This window comes from Oncorhynchus clarkii, chromosome 10, assembly GCF_045791955.1.
Source record: "Oncorhynchus clarkii lewisi isolate Uvic-CL-2024 chromosome 10, UVic_Ocla_1.0, whole genome shotgun sequence".
Classification (NCBI taxonomy): Eukaryota; Metazoa; Chordata; class Actinopteri; order Salmoniformes; family Salmonidae; genus Oncorhynchus; species Oncorhynchus clarkii.
Genome location: NC_092156.1, coordinates 14,679,026 through 14,700,510, shown reverse-complemented (window position 1 = coordinate 14,700,510; position 21,485 = coordinate 14,679,026). Strand labels below are relative to the sequence as shown.

General features: G+C 43.0%; 1 protein-coding gene across 2 annotated transcripts; it reads left to right on the top strand.

Moving 5' to 3' along the window:
- Positions 1-7,668: 7,668 nt before the first annotated feature.
- On the top strand, positions 7,669-21,369 carry LOC139418041 (serine/threonine-protein phosphatase 2A catalytic subunit alpha isoform-like). Of its 2 annotated transcripts, none has more exons than XM_071167148.1 (7): positions 7,669-7,989; positions 18,538-18,747; positions 18,953-19,126; positions 19,482-19,571; positions 19,819-19,980; positions 20,173-20,291; positions 20,474-21,369. In XM_071167148.1, exons 1-7 carry the CDS (start codon positions 7,888-7,890, stop codon positions 20,544-20,546), a joined length of 930 nt encoding a protein of 309 aa, XP_071023249.1. In that variant the 5' UTR covers positions 7,669-7,887; the 3' UTR covers positions 20,547-21,369. The 2 variants fall into 2 exon arrangements, with proteins under 2 accessions (XP_071023249.1, XP_071023250.1); XM_071167149.1 differs by having other exon boundaries at positions 7,678-7,989; positions 20,173-20,202.
- Positions 21,370-21,485: the final 116 nt, after the last annotated feature.

Below are 21,485 nucleotides of genomic sequence, written 5' to 3'. Positions count from 1 at the left end.
TAGGATTAGGGCCGGAGTAATGTTACTCTAGGATTAGGGCCGGAGTAATGTTACTCTAGGACTAGGGCCGGAGTAATGTTACTCTAGGTCTAGGATTAGGGCCGGAGTAATGTTACTCTAGGATTAGGGCCGGAGTAATGTTACTCTAGGATTAGGGCCGGAGTAATGTTACTCTAGGACTAGGGCCGGAGTAATGTCACTCTAGGATTAGGGCCGGAGTAATGTTACTCTAGGATTAGGGCCGGAGTAATGTTACTCTAGGATTAGGGCCGGAGTAATGTTACTCTAGGATTTGGCCCACCCCACCGCTTCTCTGTATTGTGTTATGTGCCAATGTCTCCTGAGGATCTGCTGCAGAGAAGGTCAAAAATTCTGTGACACAGCCTAAAACCCCCCACAGACAAGTAAATAAGACGCTGGCCAGGCCTCTGTCATTATAGGCTGTTTCCCAAATGTTACCCTGTTCTGTAATGCACTAATTTTGACCTGGATCCATAGGTCAAAAGTAATGCATAGGGCTCCGGTCAAAAGTAGTGCACTATATAGGGAATATAGTGCCATTTCGGACACAGGTATACTGCATTTCACTCTGTCACATGATGTGGCTGTATCTCTGCTTGCCAATTTGTTTAAATTGTTGCATGTTGCGTTTATATTTTTGTTCAGTATAGTTTGTCCTTTGTATTGCTATAGTAAAAAAAGACTAATCAGTAGTTCTCACTGTGCCCTCCCACTTGTCATCAGCCCTTTATTCTGCTATTGAGCAGAATTCATTTATGATAATAACCAACATTGCATGGGATACATATATATTCCTGAGCTCTTTCTTTGAATTGAACTGCTAATTCAAATTTTCATGATGTAGTGTGTGTGGGCCTCAGTGAGGAGGGAACTTGAGGGACATGGCGGTGGTGATTGAGGGCAAGGGTTATGTTTTTGTCATGGATAGTGGTCCAGCTGGGCAAAACAGACAGTGCTCGCACGCACGCACACACACACACACACACGGGCAGAGCAAAAGAGAGATTAGATAATGGCCATATCTGCCTAAACAATCCGTTCTGATTACTGAAGAATATATCATCAGAATATAGATCAGAGAAATATACTCTAAAGCAGACCATGTTTAATTCTAATAATGTGGTACAGATAGAACTTGTTGAGTGAACTCATCCATGTTGACAACATGCTGCTTGATACAGAATGTTTTACTCTCCTATGTAATGTGTAACGTTCACCCTATGTGTAACCAAAGTATGGTTTTCTCTGTGCAGATTAAGTATGGATTTTCAAAGTGTAGATTAGTGTGTGTGTTCAGAAGAAACATGATTATTGTTTTATTCAGCAAAGCACTCGAGGAAGGAGCTGAAGAGCAGAGGAAGAGAAGAAGACTCCAGAATACCATCATTGCCGTCATCCAATTTTACTGACCACGGAAATAAGTAGGTAAGATTCTGACATTTGTCAAGCGTTGCATAGGTACAGACAAGTATTATATAAACTGTTGTTGTTATTAACTCTCTAGGAGGCCTAACTCAGTTAAGGACTATGTCAAGGTTATTCAGGACAATTATTTCTTAATTTAATGTTTTTTCTTCAGGTTTTGGAGGGAACAGTACTACCATTGAGAGTTGATCTGAATTGGGTCCTGGCACAGGATGGTTTATGTCCCTAAACAACATTTGACTGAAGATAATAAAAATAATAACAATAAATGTTTTAGACATACTTGGTTTTTGTGATAACAGAGCATCTTTAACTTCAACAGTTAGAATAATGTATTTTTTTGTTCCACTTTTCAGTACTTTATCCACTGTGCCCCACCAACCATTCAAAAAGAAAGATATTGAAATTAAAGATACCCCCCCAGACTGTTGTTGAGATTCAGTTGGCACATCCGCATTTGCACTGAGTTGCCATCTTACAGCAACAGCAAAAGTCAGTGGCTGCATTTCAAACTCATAAAAGACACACCCTTGTCCACTTACCCTCGCCCTATGCCCTTGGGGAAATCTCCGCGGCCATAGTTGTCATCGGTCCAGATGATAGGCCAAGCAAGGGAAGTTTGCAATGTAACCCCCTTAGCCCTCGTTTTTAATAGAGTTTGCGAGTGTACAATTATGTTCACTTCGGGGCCTGAAACGCCCCATAATTCAATTTGCGATTATTGTACATCCGCTAATAAAAGTCAGACCAAAACATAAAACCTCAACGTCAACATACAAGTGTAAGTAAAACCGAATGTAAATAAATTAGAAATTGTGCTACTAATGCACAAACACGTTTCATAAAGTAATGATGTTTTTGTTTGGTTAGCTTTCGGAAATGTTCCTTCTTCAGAAGTAGCTCGGCAGGCTAACTTTATTTAGCTAATTCATTTGCTAGCTATCATACAGTAGGTGTATATTAATAATTATATAGTTAATATAAGTAGACGTGGAATCATAATTGACTGTAGAGCATATAAAGCACCCACAAGCTACCGGTGGCTGAAAACACAATCATCGCGGGATGAATGCAAGTGGATACTCGTCAGACATCATGATGCATCATCAGAAGTGTCTACTTAATTTGATGGCTGAGGAGATAGGGTGTGTCTTTTAAGTGCTTGGAATGCAAGCAATGTGTCACGCCTGCTCCCGCTCCCCCTCTCTGGCACTTGAGGTCGCAAGGCGGCCCATCGTTACGCACACCTGTCACCATTGTTGCGTGCATCAGCGCTTCATGGGACTCACCTGGACTCTACCTTATTGATTGCATCCCCTATATCTGTCACTTCCTCCCCAGTGTCTGCGTTAATGTCGTTTTGTTCCCCTTGTCCAGACGCTGTCCTTGGTTTGTTTCATGTCTGTTATTAACTCCCTGTACTTGCTTCTCGTCTCCCAGTCTGTCCTCACACAGTGGTTGTATTTGATCGTTTATTAAAAAAGTATGGTTTTCTGCTAACAAAGTCACGCAACTACAGAGGACAAACAAGTACACAATAGACGTTTCAATTATTTTTACTCAAGATTATTAAAAAAAAATGCACCTTCCCCAATGGTAAAAATATTTTCACATGTACTGTAATAATAAACCAAGCATACAGACTTTGGGCACGTCAATATCATTGTTTTCACCACCACAATAGACTGTCAATCTCGACAAATGGAAAAAAAAACATCCCTCCCTACCTTGTAGGTTTACCCAGTATCAAAGGCTTGGCTTGGGAATTTTCAAATGTCATTAAACGTTTGGGTGTTTTGTAATAGATGTATCTTTCTATTCACCAATTTGCCACTGCACAGTTTGGATTTATTTATTTTTTTGTCAGTTAAACATATATACGCACAAAGATTTTTTTAAAGTGACCTGGATTGCACAATCAAGTCCGGGACTTGCTATTGTGGTCCCCTTTTTTTACATAAATACATATTAGGTTAATTCGGGAAATAATTCAGACCCCTTCACTTTCTCCACATTATGTTAGTCTCATTCTAAAATTGATTAAATCATTTTTTCCCCCTAAATCAATCTACACACAATATCCCATAACGACAAAGCAAAAACAGGTTTTAGGCATTTTTGCAAATTTATAATTTATTTAAAAAAACAAACACACATTTACATAACTTGTCAGACCCTTTACTCAGTACTTTGTTGAAGCACCTTTGGCAGCGATTACAGCCTCATGTCTTCTTGAGTATAACGCTACAAGTTTGGCACACCTGTGTTTGGGGAGTTTCTCCCATTATTCTCTGCAGATCCTCAAGCTCTGTCAGGTTGGATGGGGAGCGTCGCTGCACAGCTATTTTCAGGTCTCTCCAGAGATGTTTGATCTGGTTCAAGTCCAAGCTCTGGCTTGGTCACTCAAGGACATTCAGAGACTTGTCCCGAAGCCAATCTTGCATTGTCTTGGCTGTGTGCTTAGGGTTGTTGCCCTGTTGGAAGGTGAACCGTCTGATGTCTTGAGTGCCCTGGAGCAGGTTTTCATCAAGGATTGATCATCAAAATCAAAATCAAATCAAATTTATTTATATAGCCCTTCGTACATCAGCTGATATCTCAAAGTGCTGTACAGAAACCCAGCCTAAAACCCCAAACAGCAAGCAATGCAGGTGTATAAGCACGGTGGCTAGGAAAAACTCCCTAGAAAGGCCAAAACCTAGGAAGAAACCTAGAGAGGAACCAGGCTATGTGGGGTGGCCAGTCCTCTTCTGGCTGTGCCGGGTGGAGATTATAACAAAACATGGTCAAGATGTTCAAATGTTCATAAATGACCAGCATGGTCGAATTATAATAAGGCAGAATAGTTGAAACTGGAGCAGCAGCACAGCCAGGTGGACTGGGGACAGCAAGGAGTCATCATGTCAGGTAGTCCTGGGGCATGGTCCTAGGGCTCAGGTCCTCCGAGAGAGAGAAAGAGAGAAGGAGAGAATTAGAGAACGCACACTTAGATTCACACAGGACACCGAATAGGACAGGAGAAGTACTCCAGATATAACAAACTGACCCTAGCCCCCCGACACATAAACTACTGCAGCATAAATACTGGAGGCTGAGACAGGAGGGGTCAGGAGACACTGTGGCCCCATCCGAGGACACCCCCGGACAGGGCCAAACAGGAAGGATATAACCCCACCCACTTTGCCAAAGCACAGCCCCCACAACACTAGAGGGATATCTTCAACCACCAACTTACCATCCTGAGACAAGGCTGAGTATAGCCCACAAAGACCTCCGCCACGGCACAACCCAAGGGGGGGGGGGCGCCAACCCAGACAGGATGACCACATCAGTGACTCAACCCACTCAGGTGACGCACCCCCTCCAGGGACGGCATGAGAGAGCCCCAGTAAAGCCAGTGACTCAGCCCCTGTAATAGGGTTAGAGGCAGAGAATCCCAGTGGAAAGAGGGGAACCGGCCAGGCAGAGACAGCAAGGGCGGTTCGTTGCTCCAGAGCCTTTCCGTTCACCCTCCCACTCCTGGGCCAGACTACACTCAATCATATGACCCACTGAAGAGATGAGTCTTCAGTAGAGACTTAAAGGTTGAGACCGAGTTTGCGTCTCTGACATGGGTAGGCAGACCGTTCCATAAAAATGGAGCTCTATAGGAGAAAGCCCTGCCTCCAGCTGTTTGCTTAAAAATTCTAGGGACAATTAGGAGGCCTGCGTCTTGTGACCGTAGCGTACGTGTAGGTATGTACGGCAGGACCAAATCAGAGAGATAGATAGGAGCAAGCCCATGTAATGCTTTGTAGGTTAGCAGTAAAACCTTGAAATCAGCCCTTGCTTTGACAGGAAGCCAGTGTAGAGAGGCTAGCACTGGAGTAATATGATCAAATTTTTTGGTTCTAGTCAGGATTCTAGCAGCCGTATTTAGCACTAACTGAAGTTTATTTAGTGCTTTATCCGGGTAGCCGGAAAGTAGAGCATTGCAGTAGTCTAACCTGGAAGTGACAAAAGCATGGATTAATTTTTCTGCATCATTTTTGGACAGAAAGTTTCTGATTTTTGCAATGTTACGTAGATGGAAAAAAGCTGTCCTTGAAATGGTCTTGATATGTTCTTCAAAAGAGAGATCAGGGTCCAGAGTAACGCCGAGGTCCTTCACAGTTTTATTTGAGACGACTGTACAACCATTAAGATTAATTGTCAGATTCAACAGAAGATCTCTTTGTTTCTTGGGACCTAGAACAAGCATCTCTGTTTTGTCCGAGTTTAAAAGTAGAAAGTTTGCAGCCATCCACTTCCTTATGTCTGAAACACATTCTTCTAGCAAGGGCAATTTTGGGGCTTCACCATGTTTAATTGAAATGTACAGCTGTGTGTCATCCGCATAGCAGTGAAAGTTAACATTATGTTTTCGAATGACATCCCCAAGAGGTAAAATATATAGTGAAAACAATAGTGGTCCTAAAACGGAACCTTGAGGAACACCGAAATTTACAGTTGATTTGTCAGAGGACAAACCATTCACAGAGACAAACTGATATCTTTCCGACAGATAAGATCTAAACCAGGCCAGAATTCGATCTGTACTTTGCCTCGATCCTAACTAGTCTCCCTGTCGCTGAAAAACATCCCCACAGCATGATGCTGCCACATCCATGCTTTACCGTAGGGATGGTGCCAGGTTTCCTCCAGATGTGACGCTTGGCATTCAGGCAAAAGAGGTCAATCTTGGTTTCATCATACCAGAGAATCTCATTTCCCACGGTCTGAGAGTCTTTAGGCCATCTCCAAGCGGGCTGTCATGTGCCTTTTACTGAGGAGTGGCTTCCGTCTGGCAACTCTACCATAAAGGCCTGATTGGTGGAGTGCTGCAGAGATGGTTGTCCTTCTGGAAGGTTCTCCCATCTCCACTAAGGAACGCTAGAGCTCTGTCAGAGTGACCATCAGGTTCTTGGTCACCTATCTGAACAAGGCCCTTCTCCCCCGATTGTTCAGTTTGGCTGGGCAGTCAGCTCCAGGAAGAGTGGTGGTGGTTCCAAACTTCTTCCATTTTAGAATGATGGAGGCCACGGTGTTCTTGGGGACCTTCAATGCTGCAGACATTTTTTGGTACCCTTTACCAGATCTGTGCCTCGACACAATCCTGTCTCTGAGCTCGACAGACAATTCCTTTGACCTCATGGCTTGGTTTTTGCTGGGACATGCACTGCCAATTGTGGGACCAAATCATGTCCAATCAATTGAATTTACCACAGGTGTACTCCAATCAAATGGTAGAAACATCTCAAGGATGATCAATGGAAACAGGATGCACCTGAGCTCAATTTCAAGTCTAATAGCAAGGGGCCTGAATACTTATAAGGACTTTTTGTCCTGTATTTTTTTTTTTATACATTTGGGAAAATCTCAACAACAAAAAAATGTATTCGCTTTGTAGTTATGGGGTATTGTGTGTAGAATGCTGAGGAAATATGTTTATCAATCAATTTTAGATTAAGGCTGTTACGTAACAATATTGTGAAAAAGTCGAGGGGTCTGAATACTTTCTGAAGGCACCGTATGCCAGCAAGCATGCTATGACACCGACATGCATTTCTCTATGTCAGATGGCTACTGCGTCTGCTATACAGATATAGACGTTTAGAAGGAGGGTAATTCGTAAATTTTCGACCAGAACATTTTGTATAAAGATAAGCATTATATAGTTAGATTATAGGAGTAACTCTGGTAGGCATGAAACAGTCTTCCTCATCTCGAGTTCAACTGTCAAAGTCAGCTGGAGCGCCAGGGCGCACTGCCTTCATTTCATAGGCCTGCAGTAGCTAAAGCTTAATAATAGCCACACCATACCACACCATAACAAACGTTTCTAAACTTTATTAAATAACCACACAACCCTCCCCAAAGCAACAAAAACAATATTGACAACCCTCCCCTATTTTTGACCACCCTCCACCCCAGTAAATTTCGATCTGTCCCTAACCATTAATATTTTCAAAGTGAAAACAACGTAACAACTGACGGTCATTAACAAAGGGTTACAATGCACCAACCACTGGACCAGTTCGTTTGCATGGCCCGGTTTCCCGGATATTGAGATTTTTCTTATGGACCAATGGAAGCGTGACCTCCGCTTACGCGGGGTACCGGGCCATGCAAACGAGTCGCCCAATAGCCAATAAGAATGCAAAGATTTCTACTGGGAGACCAATAGTAATGCGGCATTTCCCTGGCGCTCCCAGTCCGACTTGTGTTGAGTGGATCACGGCCTAGGTTGGGATAACAGCTACTGACGTCTCCACATATCTTAGTCGATCCGGTTCATGTACGTTCGTCAATGTATCAATTAGAACCGCATGCAACTTGGTTGGTCAATTTGGGGGAGGATTGCGAGTATTTAGGAAAATAACAATTTCCGTGCCACTGAATTAACCAAAATAACAATCAGGAATGGACGAGAAGTGTTTTACGAAGGAAATCGACTTATGGATCGAACAAATCAACGACTGCAAACAGCTGTCAGAGAGCCAAGTAAAAACGCTTTGCGAAAAGGTAAGGTATACGGAAATATAACTTTCCTATTGTAAAATGTTTCATTGTAACATTCAGGGGATGATACTATACATATTGCGCAGTTTGTCGCTATCAGCACTTGCCAAATAGCTTATAACATAATCCTGTCTAGTTTCAAGAGCGGTTATTTATATAGCCAACTTTCTCGTGTAGGTCTGTCTAAAATGTTCGTCAGTCTTTCAGAAATAGTAACATGTATGCCTTACAAAATGGCGCCGATGTAAGTAACACATTACATTGCACGACTTCTCATTCTCCTCAGCTGTAAAACTGGTTTAGCATTTCACTGCAGCAATATGTATGGTTTATTTTGGAGAAGCCAAACCTTTACATTCATTCATAGAAACATGTTTTTGTTTGGCACATTTTTGTTTTAAATGGCAAACATGTCGGTAGTGGTGGACTAACTTGAAGACCAGCTAAAGAATGCAAGTCACATAATTGGCTTGCATTCGTTACCTGGTTTACTACCAACTCATTCAGACTGTCTGTCTCATTTTAGTTATGGGAGGCCTGGGGGGGGGGGGGTTAGCGTCATACTGTATGTGCTGATGGTATGACTGAGTGTCCTGTGGCAAAATCATTGCGTTTGTCAAAGACATGTCAAGTATTTTCATTTATTTGTTTGATATAGTCAGACCATACACTCTTGAATACAGTTGTAAAACAGACGTACACACATCCTGGATTCCCACCCTGAGTGAACTGAACTGTGGGACATGACAAGAACTAGGTCAGACTTAACTTTCACTTTATCAAGTCACCTAGGGTTTGAGCAGGGATTTAACATCAATCTTCATTGATAATCTTTTCACTTGGCTGTTACACTTATATATGGTTTTAAATACTTTTTTTTTTACTAACTAGGTGTGTCTACTCATGTACTCGTTTGACTTGTTTACAAACAGGTGATTCATGTCCTGAGATGATTTGTAGGTTAGAGGCCAGGATTACAGTATGGATGAAAGTGGTACTCGGCTAGAATTTCCCATTGCCAAATATTCACCACTAGGCTACAAGGTGTCAGTGATCATATTCTATTATCCTGTGGAGTTCAGTCTCAATGAGTGGTTTTGCTATTTACTCAATGGTTTCCATGTTGTTGTAATCAGTTTTTTCACATACCCCTGAACATGTGATTGACCAGCTCTTAAACAGTAGGTATAAGCATAGTAGTGGTGTGGTTTTAGAGCACACATTTGCTCAGTCATGGCTGATTCATCCATCCCCTGTGCATTTTGTTAATGTGTTCAGCAGAATGCGTAGCCAGAGTAAAAATAGCTTTGGATGTGATTGATTCTGTGTTGCATCACTACCACATTGTTGCTGGGCTCTATGACTCAATATAACACTGGTGGAATTACATCTTGCTTGTTTCTGTGACTCAATATAACACTGGTGGGATGGCCTCTGTCTTGGGATACAAATTACAGAACGGGGGAAGAGTGATTTACCGATGAACTTCACACTTTGTTTATTCTGTGAAATCATTCTATGCTAAAGGTTTTCTAATAACTATTGTCTTGTCAATTGTTTTATTACACTATTGAACTATTTCCTGGTCTGGCATGTTTAATTATTTAACATTTTATTTATCTAGGCAAGTTATTTAAGAACAAAGTCTTATTTACAATGACTGCCTGCCAAAAGGCAAAACGCCTCCTGTGAGGACAGGACTGGGATTTAAAATACACTGCTCAAAAAAATAAAGGGAACACTAAAATAACATCCTAGATCTGAATGAATGAAATATTCTTATTAAATACTTTTTTCTTTACATAGTTGAATGTGCTGACAACAAAATCACACAAATTATCAATGGAAATCAAATTTATCAACCCATGGAGGTCTGGGTTTGGAGTCACACTCAAAATTAAAGTGGAAAACCACACTACAGGCTGATCCAACTTTGATGTAATGTCCTTAAAACAAGTCAATGAGGCTCAGTAGTGTGTGTGACCTCCCTACAACGCCTGGGCATGCTCCTGATGAGGTGGTGGATGGTCTCCTGAGGGATCTCCTCCCAAACCTGGACTAAAGCATCCGCCAACTCCTGGACAGTCTGTGGTGCAACGTGGCGTTGGTGGATGGAGCGAGACATGATGTCCCAGATGTGCTCAATTGGATTCAAGTCTGGGGAACGGGCGGGCCAGTCCATAGCTTCAATGCCTTCTTCTTGCAGGAACTGCTGACACACTCCAGCCACATGAGGTCTAGCATTGTCTTGTATTAGGAGGAACCCAGGGCCAACCGCACCAGCATATGGTCTCTCAAGGGGTCTGAGGATCTCACCTCGGTACCTAATGGCAGTCAGGCTACCTCTGGCGAGCACATGGAGGGCTGTGCGGCCCCCCCAAAGAAATGCCACCTCACACCATGACAGACACACCGCCAAACCGGTCATGCTGGAGGATGTTTTAGGCAGCAGAACGTTCTCCACGGCGTCTCCAGACTCTGTCACATGTGCTCAGTGTGAACCTGCTTTCATCTGTGAAGAGCACAGGGCGCCAGTGGCTAATTTGCCAATCTTGTTGTTCTCTGGCAAATGCCAAACGTCCTGCACAGTGTTGGGCTGTAAGCACAACCCCCACCTGTGGACGTCGGGCCCTCATACCACCCTCATGGAGTCTGTTTCTGACCGTTTGAGCAGACACATGCACATTTGTGGCCTGCTGGAGGTCATTTTGCAGGGCTCTGGCAGTGCTCCTCCTTGCACAAATGCGGAGGAGGCGGTCCTGCTGCTGGGTTGTTGCCCTCCTACGGCCTCCTCCATGTCTCCTGATGTACTGGCCTGTCTCCTGATAGTGCCTCCATGCTCTGGACACTACGCTGACAGACACAGCAAACCTTCTTGCCACAGCTCACATTGATTTGCCATCCTGGATGAGCTGCACTACCTGAGCCACTTGTGTGGGTTGTAGACTCTGTCTCATGCTACCACTAGAGTGAAAGCACCGCCAGCATTCAAAAGTGACCAAAACATCAGCCAGGAAGCATAGGAACTGAGAAGTGGTCTGTGGTCAGCACCTTTAGAACCACTCCTTTATTGGGGGTGTCTTGCTAATTGCCTATAATTTCCACCTGTTGTCTATTCCATTTGCACAACAGCATGTGAAATATATTGTCAATCAGTGTTGCTTCCTAAGTGGACAGTTTGATTTCACAGAAGTGTGATTGACTTGGAGTTATATTGTGTTTAAGTGTTCCCTTTATTTAAAAAAAAAAAGGACAAAACACATCCCAACACTACATAAAGAGAGGCCTAAGATGACTACACATGGCAGCAGCACTACATGGTAGCAGCACAAAACATGGTACAAACATTAAAGGCCACAGACAACAGCACAAAGGGCAAGAAGAAACGTAAGTATATCATGCAAAGCAGCCAAACTGTCAGTGTCCATGATTTGAGTCTGAATGAAGAGATTGAGTTAAAACGGTCCAGTTTGAGTTAAAAAAAAATATATATATATATATATTTCACCTTTATTTAACCAGGTAGGCTAGTTGAACAAGTTCTCATTTACAACTGCGACCTGGCCAAGATAAAGCATAGCAGTGTGAACAGACAACAACAGAGTTACACATGGAGTAAACAAGTCAATAACACAGTAGAAAGAAAAATAGTCTATATACATTGTGTGCAAAAGGCATGAGGAGGTAGGTGAATAATTACAATTTTGCAGATTAACACTGGAGTGATAAATGAGCAGATGGTCATGTGCAGTTAAAGATACTAGTGAGCAGAAAAGTAAATAAATAAAAACAGTATGGGGATAAGGTAGATTGGGTGGGCTATTTACAGATGGACAATGTGCAGCGATCGGTTAGCTGCTCAGATAGCAGATGTTTGAAGCTAGTAAGGGAGATAAAAGTCTCCAACTTCAGTGATTTTTTTGCAATTCGTTCCAGTCACAGGCAGCAGAGAACTGGAAGGAAAGGCGGCCAAATGATGTGTTGGCTTTAGGGATGATCAGTGAGATACACCTGCTGGAGCTCGTGCTACAGGTGGGTGTTGCCATAGTGACCAGAGAACTGCGATAAGGCTGTAGATGACCTGGAGCCAGTGGGTCTGGCGACGAATATGTAGCGAGGGCCAGCCAACTAGAGCATACAGGTTGCAGTGGTGGGTGGTATAAGGTGCTTTAGTAACAAAACGGATGGCACTGAAACTGCATACAGTTTGCTGAGTAGAGTATTGGAAGCTGTTTTGTTGCAGCTCGTTCATCGCTAGCTGCAGCGAACTGAAAAGGGGAGTGACCCAGGGATGTGTGCTTTAGGAACCTTAAACAGAATGTGACTGGCAGAACAGGTATTGTATGTGGAGGATGAGGGCTGCCGTAGGTATCTCAGATAGGGGGGAGTGAGGCTTAAGAGGGTTTTATAAATAAGCATCAACCACTGGGTCTTGCGACGGGTATACAGAGATGACCAGTTTAGAGGCGTATAGAGTGCAGTGAGGTGTCCTATAAGGAGTGTTGGTGGCAAATCTGATGGCCTACTGGTATAGAACATCTAGCCCCTCAAGAGCACCCTTACCTGCTGGTTTTATAAATTATGTCTCCGTAATCTAGTATGGGTAGGATGGTCATCTGAATCAGGGTTAGTTTGGCAGCTGTGGTGAAAGAGAAGCGTTTACGATAGAGCAACCCAAGTCTATGTAACTTTACCCTGCAGCTTTGATATGTTCTGAGAGAAGGACCATGTACTGTCTAGCCATATTCCCAAGTACTTTTATCAGGTGACTACCTCAAGCTCTAAACCCTTAGAGGTAGTAATCACACCTGTGGGTAGAGGGGCATTCTTCTTACCAAACCACATGATCTTAGTTTTGGAGGTGTTCAGAAGAAGGTTAAGGGCAGATAAAGCTTGTTGGACATTAAGAAAGCTTTGTTGTAGAGCATTTAACACATCCGGAGGGGCCACCAGTATAAGACTGTATCATCTGCATATAAATGGATTAGAGCGCTTCCTACTGCCTGAGCTATTTTGTAAATTAAGAGTGCGGGGCATAAAAATGAGCCTTGGGATACTCTCTTGGTGACAGGCAGTGGCTGAGATGGCAGATGTTCTGACTTTATACACTGCACTCTTTGGCAGGGGTAGTTAGCAAACCAGGCCAGAGACCCCAATACTCCTTAGCCGACCCACAAGAATGGAATGGTCTACCGTATTAAAAGCTTAGGGCAAGTCAATAAAAATAACAGCACAACATTGCTTTGACTAGAGGGCAATGCTAACATAATTTAGGAACTTTTTAAGTTTGCCTTGACACATCCATAACCTGCGTGGAACCCAGATTGCGTACCACAGAGAATACTATAGACATCAAGAAAGCCAGTTGATTATTGACAAGTATTTCCAACACTTGATAAACAGGAAAAATTGAAATTGGACAAAAACCGTTAGGATCAGCTTGATCTCCCCCTTTTTAAATAAAGGACCCCCATGGCTGCCTTCCAAGTAATGGGAACCTCCCCAGAGAGGCGCGACGGGCTTGGCGACGATAAGGTCAGCAACCTTAATGAAGGGTCTAAACCATCTGACCCAGATGTTTTTGGGGGTCAAGTTTAAGGATCTCATTTATCACTTCGGACTCAGTGACTGCCTGCCAGGATAAACTTTGTAGCGTGGCAGGGGATAAAGAGGGAGGAGCATCATGGCTAGTTGCATTAGAAGGGGTGGGAGATATTGGACGGGCAAGGAGGCATGGCTGAGGCACATAGGAATCCTGACTTAATGAAGTGGTGATTAAAGAGCTCAGCCATGTGCTCCCTGTCAGTAACAACCACATCAACATTTAAGGGACATGGGCAGCTGTGAGGAGGGTTTATTCTCCAGGGCTTTAACCGTTTTCCATAATTTCTTGGTTAGACACACAGGGAACTGCTCCTTAAAGTAATTAACTTTGGCCTTCCGGATAGCCTGAGTGCACCTATTTCTAATTTGCCTGAATGAGAGCCAGTCAGCCTGAGTATGCGTGTGAGCCTTTCGCCAAATGGAATTCTTGAGGTGGGGTAACAGCAAAGCAGTTCGACACATACAACGACAGAGTTACACATACAGTAGAAACAAGTCTAAATACGATGTGAGCAAATGAGGTGAGATTAGGAAGGTAAAGGCAAAAAAAAGGCCATGGTGGCAAAGTAGATACAATATAGCAAGTAAAACACTGGAATGGTAGATTTGCAGTGTAAGAATGTGCAAAGTAAAAATAATGGGGTGCAAAGGAACTAAATAAATAAATAAGAGGTAGTTTGGGCTAAAAATATAGGTGGGCTATGTACAGGTGCAGTAATCTGTGAGCTGCTCTGACAGCTGGTGCTTAAAGCTAGTGAGGGAGATAAGTGTTTCCAGTTTCAGAGATTTTTGAAGTTTGTTCCAGTCATTGGCAGCAGAGAACTGGAAGGAGAGGCAGCCAAAGAAAGAATTGTTTTTTGGGGTGACTAGAGATATACCTGCTGGAGCGCGTGCTACAGGTGGGTGATGCTATGTTGACCAGTGAGCTGAGATAAGGGGGACTTTACCTAGCAGGGTAAAAGATGACGTGGAGCCAGTGGGTTTGGCGACGAGTATGAAGCGAGGGCCAGCCAACGAGAGCGTACAGGTTGCAATGGTGGGTAGTATATGGGGCTTTGGTGACAAAACGGATGGCACTGTGATAGACTGCATCCAATTTGTTGAGTAGGGTATTGGAGGCTATTTTGTAAATGACATCGCCGAAGTCAAGGATTGGTAGGATGGTCAGTTTTACAAGGGTATGTTTGGCAGCATGAGTGAAGGAGGCTTTGTTGCGAAATAGGAAGCCAATTCTAGATTTAACTTTGGATTGGAGATGTTTGATGTGGGTCTGGAAGGAGAGTTTAAAATCTAACCAGACACCTAGGTATTTGTAGTTGTCCACGTATTCTAAGTCAGAGCCGTCCAGAGTAGTGATATTGGACGGGCGGGCAGGTGCAGGCAGGGATCGGTTGAAGAGCATGCATTTAGTTTTACTTGTATTTAAGAGCAATTGGAGGCCATGGAAGGAGAGTTGTATGGCATTGAAGCTTGCCTGGTGGGTTGTTAACAGTGTCCAAAGAATGGCCAGAAGTATACAGAATGATATCAGAGCACAAGTCAGAATTGGTGCTAGCAACAGTATATGGGCCAGGGTGTACATGCACATTTCCAGGTATCATCAGCAGTAATACAATCAGGGCAGGGAGAGCGCTGCAGTGTTGATTTATGATGTTTGAATGGCAACAAGATCATATTGTTCAGCAATTTCATCAGGTAACTTGAATACAAAGCCAGTGAGTGGCGTTTAGAATAGGATGGGAGGCCAGTAGTCTGTGTAACCAATAGAGTCCCGGGTGTGGGAACAAACGCTCGTTTACCCAACTGTGGTACAGTCCAAGTTCATAGTCAACAAAGCATGCAGGAGTCCTGAGGCAAATAGCATAAAGCACAAGAAAAAATACATATAATGACTTGGGTCTAGCCATTGTAAGTAGGGATGCACTGATATTACATTTTTGGTTGATACAGATATCTGATATTTTCCTTACCAAAAAAACGACACTGATATTAAAAATGTTAAATAGTTGAAACACACTGACCAAAAATTTATTTTGTTGTCATTTACGTATGTCCCCATTACCACTAAAACGTCATCAAAACCTGTTTCTTTCACTTACTTGCTGTGCTGTTTCATTGTTCAGTCGTTTCATTCTCAACCAGGATTTCATCATGCATGTCAAGCAGACATGTCAATACATGTTTCATCTCTGTCTGGCCTCTTCTGTCGTGGGTCCTTTTCCTCGGTGCTCACTGTCTATTTCTGTCTTATCCAGCTGTCTAACATTTCACGTAAACCCTGTTTCTTGTCTGCATCGAAGTAGCGGCCCTTGTACCTAGCATCGAGCATGGTGCCGACACCGTAAAGGCTCAGAGAATGCCACCAAATCACTTGTTCATAGCCTCTAGTAGAGTACTTTTGCAAGTTAACTCCACGTTCTGCCAGCAGTTTTGTTGTGCAGACGTTTCAATGCCATGACAGAGGGTATCAATCTCCCCCTGCAGTTGATGAGCTTATTTCTCGAGTCAGTTGTTTTGAATGGAGCTAAGAGTGTGTTCATGTTTCAAACTTGTTCTCAAATGCCATTGAAATAGCAGCAGCACACGCTTGAGCATGCAATACGGCTTTCCTCAGTATGAAATCCTTGTTGACCCACTGCTGTCAGACTCCGCATGCTCATGGGGCTGACATCGCTGGTCCAAATGTTAGTCGTGAAGCTAGTAGCAGTGATGCCCATATAAAGTAGCTCATGGATGTGCGTTTCAACAATGCTGTGTAACTCTGGTAGTCCGACATCTGAAAAATAGCGCCTACTTGGTAGTGCGGTGGTCGACCAGGCGGCAAAGCCAACATCATCCACGACAGAACGGTTGCTTGTCAAGCAAAATTAATTCCATTATCTTGGCATTAATGGATTTCGCCTTTGCGTTGTTTCACTGAAATTTTCTTACTCAGTCAAATGACTGCTCGACTTGAACTTGTTTAGGTGTTGGTAGTGTGCGCTTAATTTTTTTTCTGCTTTTGTTCTAAGTAGTTGCTGAATGTCTGGGGGTGATGCAATTTCAAATGAGTACTTAGGCTTGTGGTATTGAAAGATTTCATCCCCCCTCAGAAAATAATAGCAGCACAAGATGACAAAAAGGCCATATGCAACGATCTTTGATACTTCAAAATAGATCCACACTGCAGACATTGTGGGCTAGGTTAGGAATGCTGTGTAGCTCTTTGGCTTTATTACGTCATCTACCTACATTTATTTAGGTATGCACGTCAGCTTTTACATCGGTTTTGCACATCGGAGTTAAACTAGACATCGGGCCGACGTTGGCATTTTTAGCTAATATCGGCCTACTCCGATATGCTTAGCGATTTTGTGCATCCCTAATTGTAGGTTCAGAGTCACTCGCCCCAACAGTGCGTTTGTTTGGAGGCGAGCGAAACCTCATGGGAGAGGGGGCAGTGTGTTGGGGGTACCTGTACCAGACAGAGGAAGATAGGCCAGGGCACATGGTGAACAGATCGCCAGGTGGAATCCAAGCAGCAGGCAACGGGAGTAGGTGTCACACCCACTTGGGAGTTTTTTTTAAGTGTATTTTTTCCCCTGGGAGGCAGATTCCTTGTAGAAAATCCCAGATAGCTACCTAACGTTGCTAGCAAGTCTGTTCAGTTTTTTTCCCATGTGGAAAAGGTCATTAGCTAGCTATATTTCTTAATTTCCGGCGTATGGTACTTTACGACGTGTAAATATCTGACTTTAATTAGAGTGCCACCTTGTGTCATATTTTTGCTCAATTACTATTCTATTTTTACTTGTTTTTTTATTTTTACTACTCTTTGTATTCATGTTTTGTATTGTCAAAAGGTGAACCTGTAAGTAAGCATTTCATTGCTCTGTGTATGACGAATTAACGAACTTTAGGTTTTTAGCTGATGCCAGCAAGGCATATCTTTAGGTGCTGTTATGAGGGGTGAGGCATTTACGTCATCCATTCAATATAGACATGTCGAGATCAGTTGTTTTAGGTTAATGATGAAAGATCTGTCTTCTGAGGTTATACCATATTGTAAGCTGTCTTGACTCAGTATATACTATGTTTACCAATGTTCTAAGTCCCACTGACCTACAATAGTTTGTCGGGTTCTGGCTCTTATCTGATTCTTTTAATTTGGAATTGCCACTCAATTTAATTTGGAAAAATATCAGGTTTGTTTCATATGCCTTGGTCGCTCTGTTTCTCTCCCCAATCTGCCAGTGTCTCTCCCCTGCTTTCTCATGGCGTTGCTGCCTGGAGCAGAGATCTCTCGCTCATCTCTGACCCATACACAGTGACACAGCCCTGCTCTACTCTATGCCTGCTCCTCTCCAAATGGGATTCGTGCTCTAAAAGCTCCTTATACCACTCAACCCCCAGTGTAGTTCTGCCAACAATTTATTATCCCAGCCAGACACCTCAAGGAGCATCTCTACTGATTTAAAAAAAATGTATTTTCTGTCCCTTGAATGGTCTGGAGGCGGGTCTAGGCGTATGTTTCCACTTTGTTTAACCTATAACTTTTTTCAAAGACTAACACTGATGCTTTTTGAGGGGGGAGATTGCATTGGCAACAAATATAGCTCTGCATGCAATCAGGTGCATTCTATAACAGTAGTGGACTTTTCTGCTATAATATTATCTGCTTTGTCCCCAGCGGGCCTTATTGTTCTTCTTAGAGCGGGCCTTGTTGTTCTTCTTAGAGCGGGCCTTGTTGTTCTTCTTAGAGCGGGCCTTCACAGTCCACTGGTTTCTAGGAACTGCTTTGCCATTCAACTAGCTTGCCAAATGTCATTGGTCTATTTATTTTCTTGGGGAGGTTATGGGTGGGAAAGGAGGCTCTCAAATGTTTTGCAATGTAGCCTACAACATAGCCTTATGTTTGTTTTGTCCAGGGTAAGGAGAAACTTTGCCTAATTGTGTGGTTTTGTCCAGGCGAAGGAAATTTTGACCAAGGAATCCAACGTGCAGGAGGTCCGATGTCCTGTTACAGTGTGTGGAGACGTCCACGGCCAGTTCCACGACCTCATGGAGCTCTTCAGAATCGGAGGAAAGTCTCCAGACACAAACTACCTGTTCATGGGAGACTACGTTGACCGAGGCTACTACTCTGTAGAAACTGTCACACTACTTGTAGCACTTAAGGCAAGTATTGTTATCGTACACTTGGAATTTTTGAATGACCATTCATATTTGAACTTGCCCTACGAGAGTGCCCAATGATCATTTACACCGGGCTTTGTGATGCTAAAGTAATATAATGCTAAGACACTCATTCAGAATGCTCTGGTAGGCTATTCATTCAACAGTTCTGTTTAGTAATCCCCTATATTTTGAACATTGATCACAGGTTAGGTACCGTGAACGCATCACAATCCTTCGGGGGAACCACGAAAGCAGACAAATCACACAGGTGTACGGCTTCTATGACGAGTGCTTAAGGAAATACGGCAATGCAAATGTATGGAAATACTTCACAGACCTCTTCGATTACCTTCCTCTCACAGCCTTGGTAGATACTCAGGTAAGAGGTGTTAATGTTTTAACTATCCTATGTCTTTGTTATTACGGGGCTATCACTCTGTTATTAGTGTGCCTGTGCAGGAGTCTCGTTGTTGAACCTGGCCTGAGTGGAATGGCAACCATGTATTGTGCTAATACGGTTGAGTAAACGTTGGTAAACTAGGTCCTTGTTGACATTTTGAGGTTTCACACACATAATCCATATGAGGTTGAATCTGCAGTGCTTTAACTGTTGTATGCTGTAAATAAAAATTCACTTAAGGGTATGTATCTTATGTCTCAGTCAACTGTTACGCAGAGTCAGAACCAATATTTAAATTATCATGTAACATGTTCTGTTTTCTTTCCCTCCTAAGATATTCTGTCTTCACGGAGGCCTGTCTCCGTCCATAGACACGTTGGATCACATCCGAGCGCTGGACCGTTTGCAGGAAGTGCCACACGAGGTACATGGCTCAACAACCCTGCTTCTGAGCATACTCTGCTGTCTCATTGCTGCTAGTTAGAAGTAACTTAGGTACAGGTCTAGGATAAGTTTGTCTGCTCTTAAGCTTAACTTCAACCATTTGGTCAAAAAAACACAACTGACCATATTGACTTTCGATCCTACTCTGTTATTGCCTCCCCTGCTCTGTGACCTTATTCACCATATAGATCTTTATCCATATCTTTATTACTATGCTGCTTCCACAGGGCCCCATGTGTGACCTGCTGTGGTCAGACCCAGATGACCGTGGGGGCTGGGGAATCTCCCCCAGGGGGGCCGGCTACACCTTTGGCCAGGATATATCCGAGACATTTAACCATGCCAACCGCCTTACCCTGGTCTCCAGAGCTCACCAGCTGGTTATGGAGGTAAGCTGTCTGTCGCTGGTTCGCCATGCTTGAAATCTGAAAGGTGATCATAATGTGAAATATGAAAGCATTAAGTTAGCCACCTCATTCAGGTTGATGCACATGTATAAAATGTTATGTCTGTAGGACTGTCTCAGATTTCTGATTCACAACTACACTGTCCTACTGTTTTTCTTATATTTTTTTCTATAGGGTTACAACTGGTGCCATGAGCGAAACGTGGTAACTATATTCAGTGCACCAAATTACTGTTACCGTTGTGGTAACCAGGCATCTATCATGGAACTCGACGACACCCTGAAATACTCCTTGTAAGCATATTGATTACCGTTCCATGAATGGCAAACTGTCCTCAGTTTGTTGCTCTACCAGCAAGGTCCTCTAGTTCTGGAGGAGGAAGTAAAAGAGCATCTGTTAAATTACCTAAATGTAATGATCCATCAACTATCAACAGGATTTTAGATTAAAAACGAGATGTTTGTTTGTTTTCCAGCCTGCAGTTTGACCCTGCGCCTCGTAGAGGGGAACCCCATGTCACCCGTCGCACCCCGGACTACTTCCTGTAAAACCTCACCACTTGTACAGGATTGCCATGATTTATGAAAGTACCTTCAGCATCCAAAACCATGGGAGAGGGGGCCAGGGTCGGGCGACACAGCAAAACATCAATGTACATAATTGTATTCACACCACTATTTAAGCATTCACAAAACATCTGTACATGGACCAAAAAGTGTTACAAAATTCTCCAAGGACTCCAATTCCTTACTCCTCTAGCTCCTCTAGCTCTACTCCCCCATTTCCATTCTCAAGGTTAGCACAACCAAGTTTTGTTAATTGAAACATTTTCAATCCAATGCACCGATGCTGATTTTGTGAATCTGCACCTTTTCTTCAGTTTTTTTTTTTTTAAACCTGTTTGCACTTAAAAAAAAAGGTTTATTGTCCAATGGAGATGTTATCTATCAAATCACCAGGCAGGTCAAAACTCCATCCCGCCAAAACAGGCTGAAATTTTAGGCGGCCTTTTCTAATGGCGCTTACACTAAAAAGGGCATTATCATTTATTACGACCTCATAGTGTGGAAATGTGTATATAAAGCACAGGAAAATCACATTTGACCGGACTGGGCCTTTGTGTTTTTACAAGTCAGAAGATGGCTGTTAAACTCTACGGAGAGGTTATTTTTTATTTTTATTTATTTTTTGTCTTAAAAAATATATATTTAGTCACCAGGTTTTTGCTGGGTTAAACAGATGCCCTTCCAATTGTGTGTGTGTGTGGCAGACAGATCAAGAAATTCCATTGGAAACAGTCACACACTAAATCATGAGAAGTGAGTTTGTATTGAGGGATCCTGTTGAATAAAGAATTAAGTTGCTCCTTGACTTGTGCCGTGTTTACTCAATTGATTGTATGGCTTCATCTGACAATGCTGATGGACTTGATGACGAATGATTCTGTTATCCAAATCAAATCAAATTTATTTATATAGCCCTTCGTA